We start from the raw sequence: 16,611 nt of genomic DNA on the forward strand, positions 1-16,611 counted from the left end.
CTTTCTTTCTTTCTTTCTTTCTTTCTTTCTTTCTTTCTTTCTTTCTTTCTTTCTTTCTTTCTTTCTTTCTTTCTTTCTTTCTTTCTTTCTTTCTTCTTGTAAATTTTATCTGTAATCACCACTACATTGCTGGTAATAACAAGACATTACGTTCCACATTTTCCTGTCTTTACAGGTATCCCAAGCTGGCTGCCAAGCACCGGGAATCAAACACTGCTGGAATAGATATATTCTCAAAATTTTCCGCATATATAAAAAATACCAAGCAGCAGGATAATGCTGGTAAGTAGGATCATTACAAAATGTGCCAGGGTGTTTTTGTGCTTAGAGGTTGAACAATTTTGCCATTCTACAGTCTTTTTATTGTAAGCTGTATTCAGATGATACCAATCACTGCTGCTGATCAGCTTGGCACAGTGAGTTCAGCAGGCTTAATTAGACTCTCCGGAGTCTAATTAACTACATCTACACTAGTAAATTAAGCAGCCCTCAGGATATTCAGTAGTACCTTTACCATCTGGCATGACATGGCTCTTGCTCATACAACTAACCTTCCTTAGTAAAACAGAGTCTCATACTGCCTACTAGAAATGGGTAATCGACCAAGCTACCTCCTGTATTCAGCCCGGGCAGAAACCGTAGTGGTGCTTGTTGACCAGACCCAAAGCTGTGCTAGGGAAAGTAGTGCCCTGATGCTGTGTGATTTGTTAGATATAGCTACAGACAGCAGAATCTTGCCCTAGTTTCTCTTACTTTAAGATAGTGTAGCCAATTTGCTCATGTAAACTGAAATATAGCAAAACATGAAAAGGAAAGTGATTAAATGAAAGAAGCACTTCATTTTTGCTTTAAGAAATATAATTGCACTAAGCTTCTGAGGTTATTTATCAAACGAGCAACACTTCATGAATCTGCATTCTAGAATATGCATATTTGCAGGCATATACTACTTACTTAAGGAAATTGCTTTTCTTCTACAGTTAGCTTTTCTTCACATATGTCTAAGAGAGGTAAAACTTCTGCTAGTTTAAGCCACTCTCACCTCATGAAAACTAATGGGTTAACACTGCCATATTTCTTGAGATGATCCCGTGGAATATTTGCAGTGGTTCACTGATGTACCTCTTACCTTGTATTACTAGTTTTCATAGGCAGAGACATAAGCTATGTTAAATAGCATGCATCCACGCTGGTTATTTTAGAGAAAACTGAGAGTGTTGCTGATGGCTATGTTCAGCATTTCCTATACACAGCAGCTCTCAGCRCTCATCAATGCCAAAGTTAGAAATGAGGAATAATAAAAATGTGTAATTCTTGTGAGTTTGTATGTAAATCATCATATATTGTMTCCAGTCTACATCTGACTCAATTCTTAGGATAGAAAGCCACATCAGTGACTGGGATATGAATTGCACATGATCAGAATAGAAAAACACTGCTTAAAAACACTAAGAGCAGCCAGCTCAGAGTGCTATATCAAACATAATGTTGTGTTAATTTCTTTTGGCTTAGRATAGGTCAGCATTGAATCCCAAATCACCTAAATCACCAGTCATCAGATTGTTTATATTACATTTCCTTAGCTTGAAAATCAAGGGAGTACATTTGTTAATGTGCAGGAAATCAGGCTATGGATTTATAACACCAGCCTATCTGCAGCTGTGAGATCACAGAATCACGGAATGGTTCGGGTTGGAAGGGACCTCTAGAGATCATCTAGTCCAACCTTCCTGCTCCAGCAGGGACACCCAGAGCACAGGGCACATGGTGGAATCCAAGCGGGTTTGGAAGATCTCCAGAGAAGGAGACTCCACAGCCTCCCTGGGCAGCCTGTTCCAGGGCTCTGTCACCCTCACAGCAAAGAAGTTCTTCCTCATAGATGTGTGGGTTGGATGGTCTATACACAACCATTCTTCGTAACATACTGGTTTAGCCGAGATCATGAAGTCTAAGTAACCGGAGCTCTCYATACAGCCTGTGGCTATTAAGCTGTTGCTCCAAAACCAAATTAAGTGGTTGAGATTATTAATGAGATTTATGCTGTTTGGGGATGCTGGACATGAGAATGAACGATAAAATAATGTATGCCAAAGATAAGTCAAAGCTAGTGTCTCACCTAGTGGAGCTGATGGCTGGTCATGCAACAGTTTGAAACTTCAAGTGATACCATCTTTACGGAGGCTGTTTCCTCATGTCCTCAGAGAGAGGATGAGAAGCCACTTACAGTGGAGACTGTAGCTTAAAAGAATCTTGGTGTTATTATTTTTTTTTCCAAAAGTGGAAAAAAATGTTCCTGAAGAAAGCAATGTTTAGAATTTCTTGCTCTGGTGTCCATCTCACTTCTTGCATGTAAAATGGACACAATCATACAAATGTACATTTTTTTCTAAGATCGCGATACCCTCTGCTGGCAAATATGTGAATATATAAAGCAATACATTTTACAATCAAAGCTGAAACATCCCCTTAACAAAATAAGTTTCCTTTTATGAAAACAATTTTCTGTTACAAAAGTGGCACTGTCAGAACAGAAGGGTTTCAAAATAACCTATTGATTTTGACTTTTTATGGAAAAATCTGTATTTTTTCTGGATGAGTTAAAAATAATTAGAAGTAAAATGCTTTTACAGAGAAAAATAGTAATTTCTTTTTTTCTGAATTCAAACAGTACTTCATTAGCCACATGCCATTATGTTTTATGCCTGGCACAGGAGCAGGTGATAACCTTCTTGTGCAAGTCTGTAAGGCAATATGCTATTGATCRTGATTCATTCGCTCACCAAAGGTATTTGGCATCTCGCCTGTTCTTCTTTAATAGTTCCCTGAATTTCTGATTCTTTTTTTTCCATCTTTGTTTTGGTAACTTTTCTGTCTTAAAATATAAAAACTTTGAAAGGTTTGGAACAGGCCAGTGAGGGCTGTAAGCCCAGAAGCAAACATACTCATGCCATATCAAAGTCCCACTACTTTTAAGCTTCTTGAAAGGGAAGGAATTGATTCCAGATTCTCAGGATGTGGCAAGCTGTGTTTAAAGAAAGTGTGTGCGTTTATTTTTCCAAGTCAGTTCAATTACAACAGGCTTGATTCCTTCCACCCCCCATGTCACTCGATAATTTTATGACAGGCTGCTCTGAAGGAGTGGTCTTCTCATCACAGGAATAGTTCTGTGTCTTGCTTAGAGAGCACAGCTACATTAGTCAGTCCTCCACTATTAGCACTAACCTCCATGGCTGTACTGGAAATGAGAAGTGTTAATTCATCTCGTGGTTAATGCAAGAATGGGAGTCCTTTGAAAAATTCACTGATAGTAGTCTTAAAAAATTATTGCCTGGGCGCTCTTGCTTAGGTTTAAATTGCTTAAGTTTTCATAATTAATTTGAAAGGTTTTGGTTGTTTTTTTTTTTTTTTTTTAATATGCATATTTAGAAGGAGACCTGGTCAGAACACAGCAAAGGAAATCAGAACCTTTTAAGAGTTCTTCTTGTTGATATTGAGCAAATCACTCAGGCTCTGCGCAGTAACAAGGGCAGTAACAATTTATCTATTCATTCAAGAAGCATGAAATTTAATTAAGTGGAATACTGTGTACATATTCTGCATTATGATTATTATTTTTTCTTGTGTGCCTATATACTGTGAATGAAGGGGACAACCTATAGTAACCAGCCATTAACAGTTCCTCCTAAAATTGTGAGTTCTTTGGCTTGTAGAATGAGCCCTTTGATTACATTTATGAGTTTAAAAAGTTGTTCTTGAATTGAGTTCTTAGGGGGCACTAGCTCCAGTGTGGGTGGGCGCATTCATTAGTGGTAYGGAAGGATATTTTACTGTACAGCTCTTCAGAAGGCTCTGAGCTGGGAGACCACCAACATGATTTCATTCATTGGAATTTCCAGCCGTCTGACCAGAGGATTCCACTTGTCTGGTTTGGATTTACATCAAGGAGCCAAAAATAAAAGAACATGTAAATCATTAATTTACATGCGATTAAATACCGTTCACCTCCATCAGTAGCTGCATCACACTTTGTGGTTAAGCATGTGAGGTGGGAAATGCCTCTCTTTATGTGCTATGTGTGCAGTTATATAACAGATATGCTCRCACAGATACAGGCCTTGAATCTTAAGCTGACCTACATCAGTTTTATGCTACTTCAACTTCACTGAATTTTATGGAGCTCTTCCGTCTGGGAGAGACGGGCCCACGATATCGGCACAGGCACAGACTGGGCATTGTGCTCCGATCCCTTCTAGAAGCCACCACATACCTCCTCAAATAAGCAGATAAACACTTCAGAAACCTAAGTAGGAAACCTAGARTAATGATAGTGACTTTGTGGTGCAGATCCTTCCTACTTGTGAGTTTAGGTTTCCTGATGCTATGGGTCAGCCTGTGTCATCCTGGTGGGCATGGTCTAGTCTGCTCTTTGGGCATGGTGGAGCAAAGCATGTTTCTCCAAGGCACCTCTGTGCATGGTGCTTAAGGTCCAGCATGTGCCTTAAGTTGTCCTACACCATAATGATTTTAAGTTTTCTCTGTCATTCAAACAAGGAAGACTGGAACTAGATTTAAAATAATTTTAGAGAAAACGGCTCGCTTCGTGATGAGCTTGATACCTACAGATGGTTTCAGAATGATAGATCTTTAACTGCTGCATTTTGAAGCAGAAGAAAGTACCTTTCAGAGTATTTTAAACAAGTTTTATGTCTCCATCTGAGCTGAATACAGTTGGGTTCACAGTAACTAAAGTGCCTGGCAGCATTACAAAACCAGACGTAATATAAAAAATACCCACTCTTTAAAGCATACGTAAAATAGCTTTTCTGCAACATTTGTGGCCCATAAAATACCAAATACATGTTGGTGAGTGTGATATAAAGTTTGATTGCCATTCATTTGGGATGACCCGTATAACTCTCTCATGATATGTTAAGTGTTCTCCRCACTGTCTCTTTATAAAAACACATACATAAAGATCCTTGAAATAGCAATGATAGCTATGTGCTAATTTGTGAGGTAAAGTGAACTTTCATTTGTCATCCATCCTGGATCGCTTTATTTGTTTTTAGCCCTCAGATAAAACCTGATTCTGAAGTGCTCAGAAACTTCAGTGTACAAAACAATTTTGCTTAAGAATAATTTTTTGAAAACTTTTCTCAAAATTATGGTGACAAGAGACCTAGCACAGTCAATATTCTGTCTGGTACCAGTGACAGGTTTAAGGACTAATATTTTCTGACCTGCCAAAACTTAAGAACCAAATTTATGCCAGTAGGAGGAGGAGGTTTTCAGTTTTCTAAAATGATAACAAACCATAATGTTAGCCTTGGAAATATGTACATTACTAGGGAAAGTTTCTGAAAGGTTTATCATTTAGAGTTTTTCCTCCCTCTGAGACCTTTTAGCTTTAAATTACTAAGAAAGGTATGTAGCTCTCCTGATAGAAATAGGTGAAAAATACTACTTAAGAACAAAACAAAAACAGAACTGAGACTCCCTGCAAATCCAGATGTGCTCAAACTGTAAGCCTTTGAAGCAGTGATCTCTGGCTTTGCATATGCACCATTTAGAGCAACAGAGTCCAGGTCCTAATTAGCACTGTTAGATGGAGCCACTCTGGGAACAGTAAATATTTATTACTAATGTATTAGCAGATATAATTTTCTAACAAATTTAAGTATTCAGTTTTTTGTAGCTTTGAAACCATTGCATGCCATGGAGAGAGAGAACGAAAGAGTATACGTATGTTTGTGTGTGTGTATGTATAGGCATGAGAGAGAGTATGCAAAATATATATCTTGAAGTCYGTGAGGTTAACAATATGCTTTAAGGCATATTAAGACCTTTGCAGACTCAGGGTCTATATGTACAGTCTAAGCCTAGACTGAAATACATGCAATAGGAACAGTAGTCGRCAGACACTTTTTTTAACAGAGGAATTATTTCCCCCGTGTTTTTGAATACTCCTCCAAGTGCTGCTGGCTGAAYTGGGATGCTTTGTTCTGTTTCCCAGCTGAGCCCCCTTGCTTGCACACAGGAGCAGTAGCACAGCTGGAAATGGATTAGAGCAATCTGGCGGCAGCAGTCCTGGGAGGAATTAAACGCCTTGCTGCTGGAATGGGAGGCCCAAATTACATTATTATTTAGAATTCAGTTTTAACTTCATTGCTCTACTGTTTGCACTGGTGCGTAACTCTACTTATTTCAATATTCTTGGTGCATCTTAAATGTCTTCCCTCCAGCAAGGATTTAGATGAAGTTATGCCCTTGCTCAGTTATATGTCCAAATCTTACATGAACAAATGTCTACTAGTCTTCCTTTTTTTTTTTTYCTTCTTTTTCTCCCCAAGAGAATTATTAACAAGCTTATATTTAGCAGTTGTAGAAGATATCACATGATAGAGAACCCAATGACTGGCTCCTGAAGTCAGTTTGCAAAAGTTCCATGACTTCAAAGGGAAAATGACTGGCCCAGAATCCTTTTTTTTTCCAAAACATATCTTCTTTTTTTTTTTTTTATACATGCAAATGTTCTTCATAAAATAACTGGGAAAAAGTGAAACACAACTGAGAATCAGTGTTGCTAATTTTCTATGTTAGACCAGATCTTAAATATTTGCCCTTTATCTTAAAAGCAATGCTGGTAATCAGGTGACTAAATGAGCTCGGGAGTTATAGTTCCTATCTAAATATCTAGATTCTTCAGACGGCAGAAAAAGGTTCAGAAATTCACAGTGTCTGGGGCTAGAGGAGTCTTTAGATTATTTATTATATCTCCTGCATATGAAAGCCCAATCAATTTTGCATATTGATTACATATAWTTCAGTGCTTCAGTCCATTAATTGAAATACTATGCCTGTAAATAAAATAATAAATACCCATAGCCTCAGCTATAAGCTGTTCTGAGTGGCTCTGGTGCACAATGTCCTCTCCAGAGGAGGAATTTATTGGATGTGAGATACCCAGATAATTGTAATAACTGAGCCATATTCTGCTCTGAAGAGAGGGGTCAATCCCTGCTGATCCAGACAGCCAGATCTGAAAGATAATTCTTTCCTGGGCCTTAATCTAGAATCAGGATGACCCTGAATATACGAGGAGTCTACTCACCAAGACTTTCTGTACCTGCAAAACACTGATCTACCCAACACAAACTCCAACTGTTCCCATTTCTGCCAGATGAACTCCAGAAAACATCAGGTTAGTTGTATATTGTGAGGAAATATACGCCTCGAAACAGGAGATTTAATTCTGGTAGTTAGCTAGCAGCAAATAGACATGGAGGGCAATCCAGGCAATCCACTTCTGTCCATTTCCAAGACATAGAAGATGATGTTAGAGATTCATAAGTGCCTTCATCACCTGCTTGTGTGACGTTATCGCCCTTCACTCCAGAGGTAGCATTTCTGTGGCACTGCATCAAGGCTTGCCCTGTCTTTAATCGCCTCAAAAACACCCCRGGAAGTCAATCTACTTTCTCCCCATCCTTGTTTGTAGCTTAAAATCTTCATTACTTTAACAATGAAGAAATGGATGGATCAATTTTAAACTTGAGTTTGTCCAGCTTCCAACTGTTAGACCTTTTCCTGCCCTGCCTGCAAGGCTGAAGGACTCCCTCCCATTTATCAGCTGTTTTATCTGTGAGTGAGTAGCTGATACACCAGCCTCTCAGCCTTCTCTGAGAAGCTTTAAATAAATGGCTTTCTAATATAAATAATATAAATAATATAAACAATATAAATAATATAAATAATATAAATAAATATAATATAAATATATAAATATAAATAAATATAATATAAATAAATCTCTGGAATTTCCAAAGCCCTCTTTACCTGGGATGGCAGAACTGAGAAGAATGCTTTTTATATTAGTTACAACAGAACTAGTTGCAACAGAAGGAAAATGACCTCCCTACTACTACTTGAAGTTTTTTATACATCCAAAAATGATTATATCTCTTTTTGCTGCTTCTTTTTGCAGAGATCTTAATTTGAGGCTTAATCATGATGATCATGATTATGTCATATTGTGGGGCTTGAAACAAAAGTCTCAAAAGCAGAGAGGCAATGGGAAAGGAAAWGAGACTTGATTCCTTTAACAGTTTCATCCCCTTATTCATTTTGCATTTCCCTAGCCTTTTTTTGAATCCTAGAGACATTRGAGTAAAAAGAAAATGTCTTTTTACTCTAAGTAAGTAGAGTCTTWGAAAAAAGTCTGAGATTTGCTAAGTAGACTAAGAGTTTGGGGAACTCAATAAACTTCAAAATTTCATCTTCTAATTCTGCTAGCTATGAAATCTAAATGTATATATCTAATAATTTGATTACTACTAGATAAAAATAAACTAATAATCTAATAATCTCATAACATAATATTAATAACTAATGATCTATCTTCTAATAATTAATKATCTAATAACTAATAATCTAATCTAATCATTACATAGTGCCATATAATAGACAAATATTCTTAAGGAGTGGACAGTTTATAGACTGGTATAATATAATAGRCTAGCATCATCTTCCTCTGTCTCACTCCAGAGCTTGAGCCACTTTGTTATATCCCCTAGGTTATACTGAGAGTGACAAGTGGCACTGGAGGAAAATTGGACTTTCCTAGTCTCCAAGTATAATTTAATTTACATATCAGTACAGTATTGCTGAGTTTTCATCTCATGGATCTTCACTGCGTAAGATTTAGTTTAAATCTGTGAAAGGTAATTGGGACTATATTGCTATAATGAAAACAAATTTTCTCCACTGTGGATGTCGAATTGAAAAAAAAAAGATAATAATAAGTATGACAAGTATGATAAGAGTTAAGTATGATGATATTAAGTATTAATTAAGATAGGTTAAGTATGCAAGCATCAACCGCTTGTTTAGAAACATTTTGTTTGCTTAAATGTTAGAACACAAGGGGTCCTCCTAGCACTGTCACTAAAGTCCGGTTGTACTGAACCAGAAGCTGACTTCAGCTTTATTTTAATGCAAAAACAGTCCGTAGTTAGTTTTTCTTTGATAGTTCCAGAATGATCGTGTTTGCTCTTTGCTAGTTAAAGCAAACTTTGGACTCTCAACAAACACACACCATCTTAAAAAGCAGGCTATGGGAGTGATCATCTTATACTATAAATATGTGGCTTTATAATGTGTTTGAGTTTTTCCGTTTTCCAGAGTTCTGATGCAAATCAACTGCTGCTTGTCTGTACTTGGTGTAGGGACAACCGTGCAGAACAGGTATCACAGGGGTCAGCATTAGGCCCTCTGCTCTGTCCTTTAGAAATGATGCTTGTCACTGACYTGTTGCTACAGAGTTCAGATGATTTGTGAAATGCAAGTAAGGTTCTTCCCGGGGCACTTGTAGGCCAGTAATTTTACATTCATTTGCTTCCTGCCCCCAGGGTCATTTCAACTAGCAGGACGCTTGGAAATGAGCACTTTTGGGGGGCATCATTCTAACACCTGTATTTCTTTTTTTTCTTTAAAACAGCATTTGAAGGTGCTCCAAATGCATGCTTCACAACTTTACAAATCTTACATTTGTTTTCTGCCTTCACTGTATAACTGATTAAGCAAAGTAGAGGAAGAAATCTAAGTTTTTAATCTACAGCTAGAAATAATTCAAAAAGCAAGTCTTTTTAAATGCTTGAAAAATTGTGTTTACTTTTCTTTTTGATGATATTATCAATGCACCTGTTGCCCTACGTGTTTTTTGGGATAGGACAGATGTTGTCAAATAAAAGAAACAATACTTGTTCTTTTTGTGATTTTTACAGTTGGACTGCCATGGAGAAACGAGAACATAGAACTGATATCCTTGGTTTTCAAATTCAGATACTCCACACAGGTTTTCAAGAGAACACCCACCTTTCCTATCCCCCTCTAACCAGAAACAAGTATCTATGGCTGATGCATTAATGATTTTAGCAATGCCAAGTSTGGTGAAAATCTAGTTGTAAAAGAGGCAAAAATTGATCCTTTCTGTGATTCAACATAGTTGAAAAACAGTCAGCTCTCTAAAACTGATATAGTCCTTATTTCCAGAGCACCTCAAAATATTTGTTGTATTTATTTCTGCAATGTCTGATGCAGTTGAAGAGGGTTATTATTATTACTTTGCCTAGGAAGTTGAAATACAGAAACATGAAATCTTTTTTTTTTTTTTTTTTTGAAAGATCATGTTCATATCTTGGAAGAACAAACTCGAATATAAACTTTTTAGCCCACAGATCATCATGCTGTGGCTGAGGAAAGGGTAGGTGGGGTTTAAAGATTTCTACTAAGGATCTCCCCCGTGTAAAGGAGCATATATTATGTGACTTTCTTTTGGATGAGTGTGCCAAAGTATCCCAAACCTTTAGGAAGAATCTCTGATTGAATAATCTACATTGTCAAGAGTCTGTAGATAGGCTAGAGAGGGTACCCTAAGAGAGGGTAGCAAGAAAGGAATCTCCTAAGTTTGTTAGTCTCAAAGAGAGACATCAGTGAGTCCATCATCTTGTTTCCTTTTGTGATCAGTAGAGAGAAACATAAAAAGCATAAAATCTCAAACTGCAGTTTGACTCATGTAAAACTGAGAACATTTCTTCTGGAAGTGCCTAACTTCCATTGCTATCCATAATGGACCCTAGTCAAACTAAGTTGCACTAGAGACCTAACATTTAGGTGGCTCWAGTTAGGCAAAGTGAGTCTTACCCTTAAGTAATTTAAGAACTTATATCAGTAAATTTCCGATGTGTCTGCATTTCTAGATTTGCTTTGGCCATCTAATCACTGTATTTGAGCACTGTGTTCACTGGAACTTTGGCTAAACTGCTGCTAGGATTTGTCAACTATGACTGGACCTAAACAGGATATATGTGCCAACTTTTAAGCAAAATTTTTGCCTATTTTTTCTTGGTTTAGAAGAAGTCTGAGAGGCAGCCTGTGGGCAATGTTGCTAAGTTGTTTTCCTGCATCATTTGACTTCTCCTATTCTAGTTGTATCTTCTCCTGAATTCTTACCAGGAATTTGCCTTCTTCAAATTCCAGGTCAGACTGAGATGGAGGAAGAATATGAACTCCTGTACTCTAACCAACAAAGCTGAGTACTTGAGGAATGACAGACGCATCTCTTTCCCTGTGGTGTACACAATGAAATATTCATTTAACTGATCATTTAATTGATTCATTAAATGAATAGAAACAGGCAGAGTGCAACTTTTAGGTTTGCTTATATGGGCATGTAGCTTTATTATGGGAATGTGCTCAAGTCTGTTTTCCAGTGAATATTGAATTATTTGTCTAGAGTGGAACATCTTTAACAGAAGAGGTGATTCACCCCAGAAACTCCCTCTGGCCCAGAGTTAGGTATCTAAATGCCCTGGATGCATGGGAGCCAAACCTCCATCCACTGCCTCCGCATTTCCTATGGCAAGYGTGGTGACTACCCACTCACTGGCTGCTGAGTGTATCCCTGGATTCCTGCTCAGAAATGGGACTCTCRCAAAGCAGAAATATGCCTGGAAATGAGCTGCTGCAGTGCTCAGATTTGCAGCCTACTTTGAGAAGTTACTTTGAGAGTTCCTGTTCCTTTGAGAAGTTAGCACTAAGTATTTAAGTGGCTCTTAAAATAAAAAGAGAGAGGTATTATCCTATACCACTTGGGTGAACTGGGAAATTATTTTCAAAGGGTAGGATTCATCTCACTTAAATTCACCTCCCTGGGTGAACTGACACTTGACCCAGGGGGTCAAGTCTGAGCTAGTTCTTCAGGCTTCCTCCAAAACTGGGTATAGAGAAGGGCATGCGCAGGATGAGTCACACCAGCTTCAATCAGATGTCTCAGGCAGTCGGAAGGACTTGTCCTTTGGAGATGTTTAGAACCTCYGAGCAGAAAGGGAACACACTCAACTAGTTCAAACAAGTTGCCTGACTTAAATGGCTGAGCAGAGCAAGCACTCAAATCTCAAGGGTTGTACTGARATCACAGGGAGAGACACACACTGCTCGAACTAGTGACATGCTTGCTGTTGACAGAACTCTTCCATGTGAGGAGGATTAATTTATTTATTATATGTATTTATTAAAGTTGGAATATTCTGTTGATGCTACTTGAAAAAATGAGCAGGATAGAGAAAAAAAAGAAAAGAGAGTGGAAGTATGAATCCTTGGTCTTTACTCAGACTGTCAAACCAGCAGAATATTATTTTCTTACCTTTAATTGCTTACCTTTTCTTAACTGTTTTCCCTCTCCTACCAGAAAACAGTATTGGGTCTCATATAATATCAAACTGTGAATCTGGAAGTGATCAGGAAAGGTGGTTTGTATTTTTAAAGGAAAAATAAATCTCAGGTTGTTTGTGCGAGACTGTGAATATTTATGTACTGTTCCCTCCTTTCCCTCGTTGCATATTTCACCAAGTTCATTTGCGTGTGTTATGGGATAAATCTTATCCCATAAGGCAGTGGAAGAAAGTAGTAAAAAGAAAAGGCATCGATCAGTTATCCAGGGTAGCAGCAAGAATCATTGTTCATTTGTACATCGATTGTAGTTTGTTGAACTTTCCTCGGCTTGACAAATAAGAAACTTGCGGTTCTGCCGAGGTCACTTTCAGGTGGGTTCAGATGGCAGCCGGGCTTGGATATCTTTGAAGTCCTGTTGTCCCAGGAAAACTGGTAGCAATCACTTATGAAGATGGTTTCATATATTTTACATTGGATTGAATGAAAATATTTTGTGCCAAAAAAAATATTGGGCAAAAATACCATGGGGTGAACCTGATTTATAGGCAAATGCAAACAGAATCTGTCGAATCATGTCTTGTTTTGAAAAGTAAAATTTTTTCTCTTAATCTTTTTGAAACAGAATTTTCTTTTTCTCTTTTGGAAGTATTTCTTTTTTTAAGAATTAGTAGCATTTTAAAAGTATTTTGAATAGCTAGGAATGATTTATTTAACCAACCATCTCATAACATGCTTTTTTTTTATTGTTTTGTTTGCTTGAAAACTTTGTGCTATTTAGTTTTTAAAAATGGAACTTACTGTTTTTGCTTTGGTTTGACTTAAATGAAATAGTTTTTATATTCAACTTGGCCAAGGAATACATTATTCTTAATCCTTTTATTGTGCACTCTGTGCTCTGCATCTCCTCCTGTAATAACTATCAAGTAAAATCCTCAACCTGCAAATGGACCCATTCAGGCAAATTTTCTGACAAATGAGAAATAATTTTAGCTATTCTAACTTTAGGTAGCCAGTCTGTCTATTCTTAAAAGAGAGAGAGGCTCCTGTGATGGGAAATTCACTATTTTCTGGGCTTCTATTTTAGGATGGAATGAGTCGCCTTTCAGTAGCTTCTTCAGACCACATAGATTGATGCTTATGTTCTTTATTTGCTTTGTTATTTCTCCTCATCCCAGTAAGGAAGGAAATATTTGGAGTTCAAGGAAGGAGAAGAAGAGTCCTTGTCTGACCTCTGTAAATGTTRTGGGTGTGGACAATCTGAAACGGCTTTACTTTTTCCAAACCACTTTTCTTTTACTACTTTCTAGTTACTTTCCGTTTTGCTTCAGCCTTATTTGACCCATAGAAAATAGAGATGGAAAAGACCTAGGGCATTTGAAGTTTTATGGCCAGCATTATTTCAGAGGTCAGAATAACTTATTATAAAAGTCCCTTTTGGCTTTGAAAGCTGTTGGAGGAATCTTAACCCCACTGAAGTCAACAGCAGAACTTCCACTGGCTTCAGCATGGCCAGAATTTCACCCTAATTACCTAGTAATGAGGCTTTGTCATCTGTCCCTCCCCTTAACTTGCATGATTGCTCCATGCATTATATTTTCCAATGTTTTGTTCAGCTGTGGTATAAATGTTTCAAGACACAAGGATTTCTCTTTGTCCCCTGGAAATAGTTGCACAGGCTAATAGTTTAAGGAAGTTTTTGCTTGAAGAGTTGAGTAACGGAGCCAAAGTCTGTTCTTGGTTGAAGTGGAGCAAATATGGAATAGCTTGTTGACAATGTGGAGTTACTCTTCTTTTATGTCAGTGTAACTGAGAGCAAAATTTTGCCAATTATTAACTTTTGTTACATTATTTATAATTCTGTGCATGTCAGGATTTGTTAATCTCATTGTTCAGCATCAAGTATCCTTTTGCTGAAAACAGAGCGTCACTGTGAATTAGGTATTATCAGCTAAATTGAACCTCACTCTGTGCATTTGACAGATGGTAATGCATTCATTAAGTGTTCTGTGGTTACTTTGAGGTTGGAAAGTGCTATTTTTCTGGCTTCTAGCTCGAGATTCTTAAGTAAAGTTGCATAAAAGCACGTTTTTGAAGGGAGAAGGAAAATCACAAAGAACTCATGAGGTTTTTTTAATAGTAATATATTTATTTAGTTTTGGTAGGATGACATAGCAGGACCGTGATTGCTCTAAGTTGTCTTTGGCAACATGAATAGTCCAGAATGGACTAGAGATAAAAGCAAGAAGTGGTACCACCACATATTTTGTACCTGCACAGGTAGACATCAGAACCTCTCGGAATTCGAAGTTACATGAAATACATCACTGTGGAGACAATACAGAGACAGTGTCTTTGTGTTTGGTGATTTCACCATCCAGAAGGATGGTTTTTGTCAGTTCAGACATCTGCAGTTGTTGCAGTGGCAACCTGATGACAGGGCTCCTTTTGCAGAGCTGATCATATTGTGGATCTCTCAGTTTATATTAAAGGTCTGYAGGGTGGGGAAGTAATTGGAAGCCAAATTCTTAAAATCAGTGTAGAGCTACATTCACTGGCGTAGCCCCACTTGGTGTTGCAATATTGAATCCTCCACCCTGCCGTTACTAACACAATGCAAGAGTAGGAAAAAATTCTCCGTAACGCTAACTTTGAAGCCACCCAAACTAAATGCAATACAAAGARGATTCTACCAATTACAGAGGAAGATCAGAGTGGTTAATTCAAACCTATACRTTTCACTTTAGTGGAGATTAAATGCAATTTTCAGAAAAGACTCAGTTGTTATCAACAAACCCATTTAGTTGTTTAACAATGTTGCCAAGGGGATAAGGTACCATGAAAATCATCTGCTGGATCTGAAATTCTTTGTGGCAGTCTATTCACAGATGGGGAATCAGTCACATCCCTTTAAATGTCTCCACTTACCTAGTGATAGACTTCTACTCATTGGACTCCTGTGTAGTTGGGTGCTTGTTGTCCTCTAAGTTCCTAAGGGAGACTGCCTACAGGGTCATGCAGATTTTCACAAAATAGCCAAGTATGGGAGATTCAGAGTGAAATCTCTTTTCTGCTTGGTTTGTTCAATAATATGAATCTGGATCAAGGGTCACAAAGCCTTTGGAGCTGTAGAGTATTCAATGGATGCCATTTCTTGGTTTGTTTTCTCTTTGCTTTTTTTTTTTTTCATATTTCATAGAATTCTTAAATATTGCCTAGATAAGAGCGGAGGCAGGAGAGCTAGTTTTTCAGGCCTTCTCCTTTGCTGTCAGGCTTCAGTCATGATCCGCTGAATGTTAAATGATTTATGGAAAGTGAAGCAGTTCAAGAGTAGAGMCATAGGGATTACGTGATACTCTGCTCACCTGGGAGATCTCAACTGACATCATGTTGAAGAGGCATTTGAAACTGTCTTCCACATTCCAGGAAATTGCTCTCCTTTTACCCTTGGTAAAAGTACAGCACTTCCCCATTTTTTTATGGGAAATTAAAAACTGACCTGCTTTGGGTATATGTCACTAGGGAGGGGTAAATAGTGAATTATGATATATGATTGGTTCCTCCCACCGTGCCAGAATTAGACACTTAACTGTCTCTCTGGCATGTGGGGCTTAGAAGTCTCGCTTCARAATTTTGTGGATTATTTCCACAGTCTCTGATTCAGGGTATGGATTTCTCTTAGCCCATTTCTTTAGGAATCTAAGATTTCCTACGTATTATACAGATAAATCTGGATTTTCACCTCACGGCAGTGACAGGATGCCTTAAACTTAGGTTCTACCACATGGACATTTACATATGGATTTCTAAAAAAAAAAAAAAAAAAAAAGCCTTGAAAAACATTTGAAGGTGTTCAAATTTGACCCTGGCCACGTAAGCACTATTCAAAAATGGAATTTCAGAATTTTAACTCCCTTAGCTTTTCAAAATTCTGTCATTACTCAGATTGTCATCCCCCCCCCCCGCCTTGTTCTCTACTGTTCTGAATTCACAGCTCTTTGGGAGTTTTACTAAGATCGGGAGGATTTTGATTAGTTAAAYGGTATCCTACAATACACTGGTGTCACAAGTAGTGGTCAGGTCTTCATTATCAGAATATGAGATGTTCCAGACCCTTGTGCTGATTTCATTGGGAGATCATAGGATCTCACTGGTTCCTGAGCCTATGGAGTATGTCACAGATACGCTGAACCCTGAATACATGCTTATTTTTGGCCTAAAGCAGTCATGTGTCAGYGCTAAGCATGAATTCAGATAAATGTTTTTCTCACTGTCACAAATAGGCTTCACTCCAAGCATTGTTTTTGGGACAGCCATGACACACTTTGATATATCAATAAGATGGGGGGAAAAAAAAGAAAAAGAAAAATCCTAACAAATTCC

At 37.7% G+C, this 16,611-nt stretch overlaps 1 protein-coding gene across 4 annotated transcripts in view; it reads left to right on the plus strand.

Moving 5' to 3' along the window:
- The window catches only part of CLIC5 (chloride intracellular channel 5), a 66,833-nt gene that overhangs the window by 44,121 nt on the left and 6,101 nt on the right, over nucleotides 1-16,611 (plus strand). For all 4 annotated transcript variants that reach the window (XM_026039974.1, XM_026039977.1, XM_026039976.1 and 1 more), the window contains exon 5: nucleotides 176-282. In XM_026039974.1, coding sequence (XP_025895759.1) covers nucleotides 176-282 — 107 coding nt within the window. The remainder of the gene's footprint in view (nucleotides 1-175; nucleotides 283-16,611) is intronic.

The sequence above is a fragment of the Nothoprocta perdicaria genome, unplaced genomic scaffold (assembly GCF_003342845.1).
Source record: "Nothoprocta perdicaria isolate Ctin4 unplaced genomic scaffold, notPer1 scaffold_248, whole genome shotgun sequence".
Classification (NCBI taxonomy): Eukaryota; Metazoa; Chordata; class Aves; order Tinamiformes; family Tinamidae; genus Nothoprocta; species Nothoprocta perdicaria.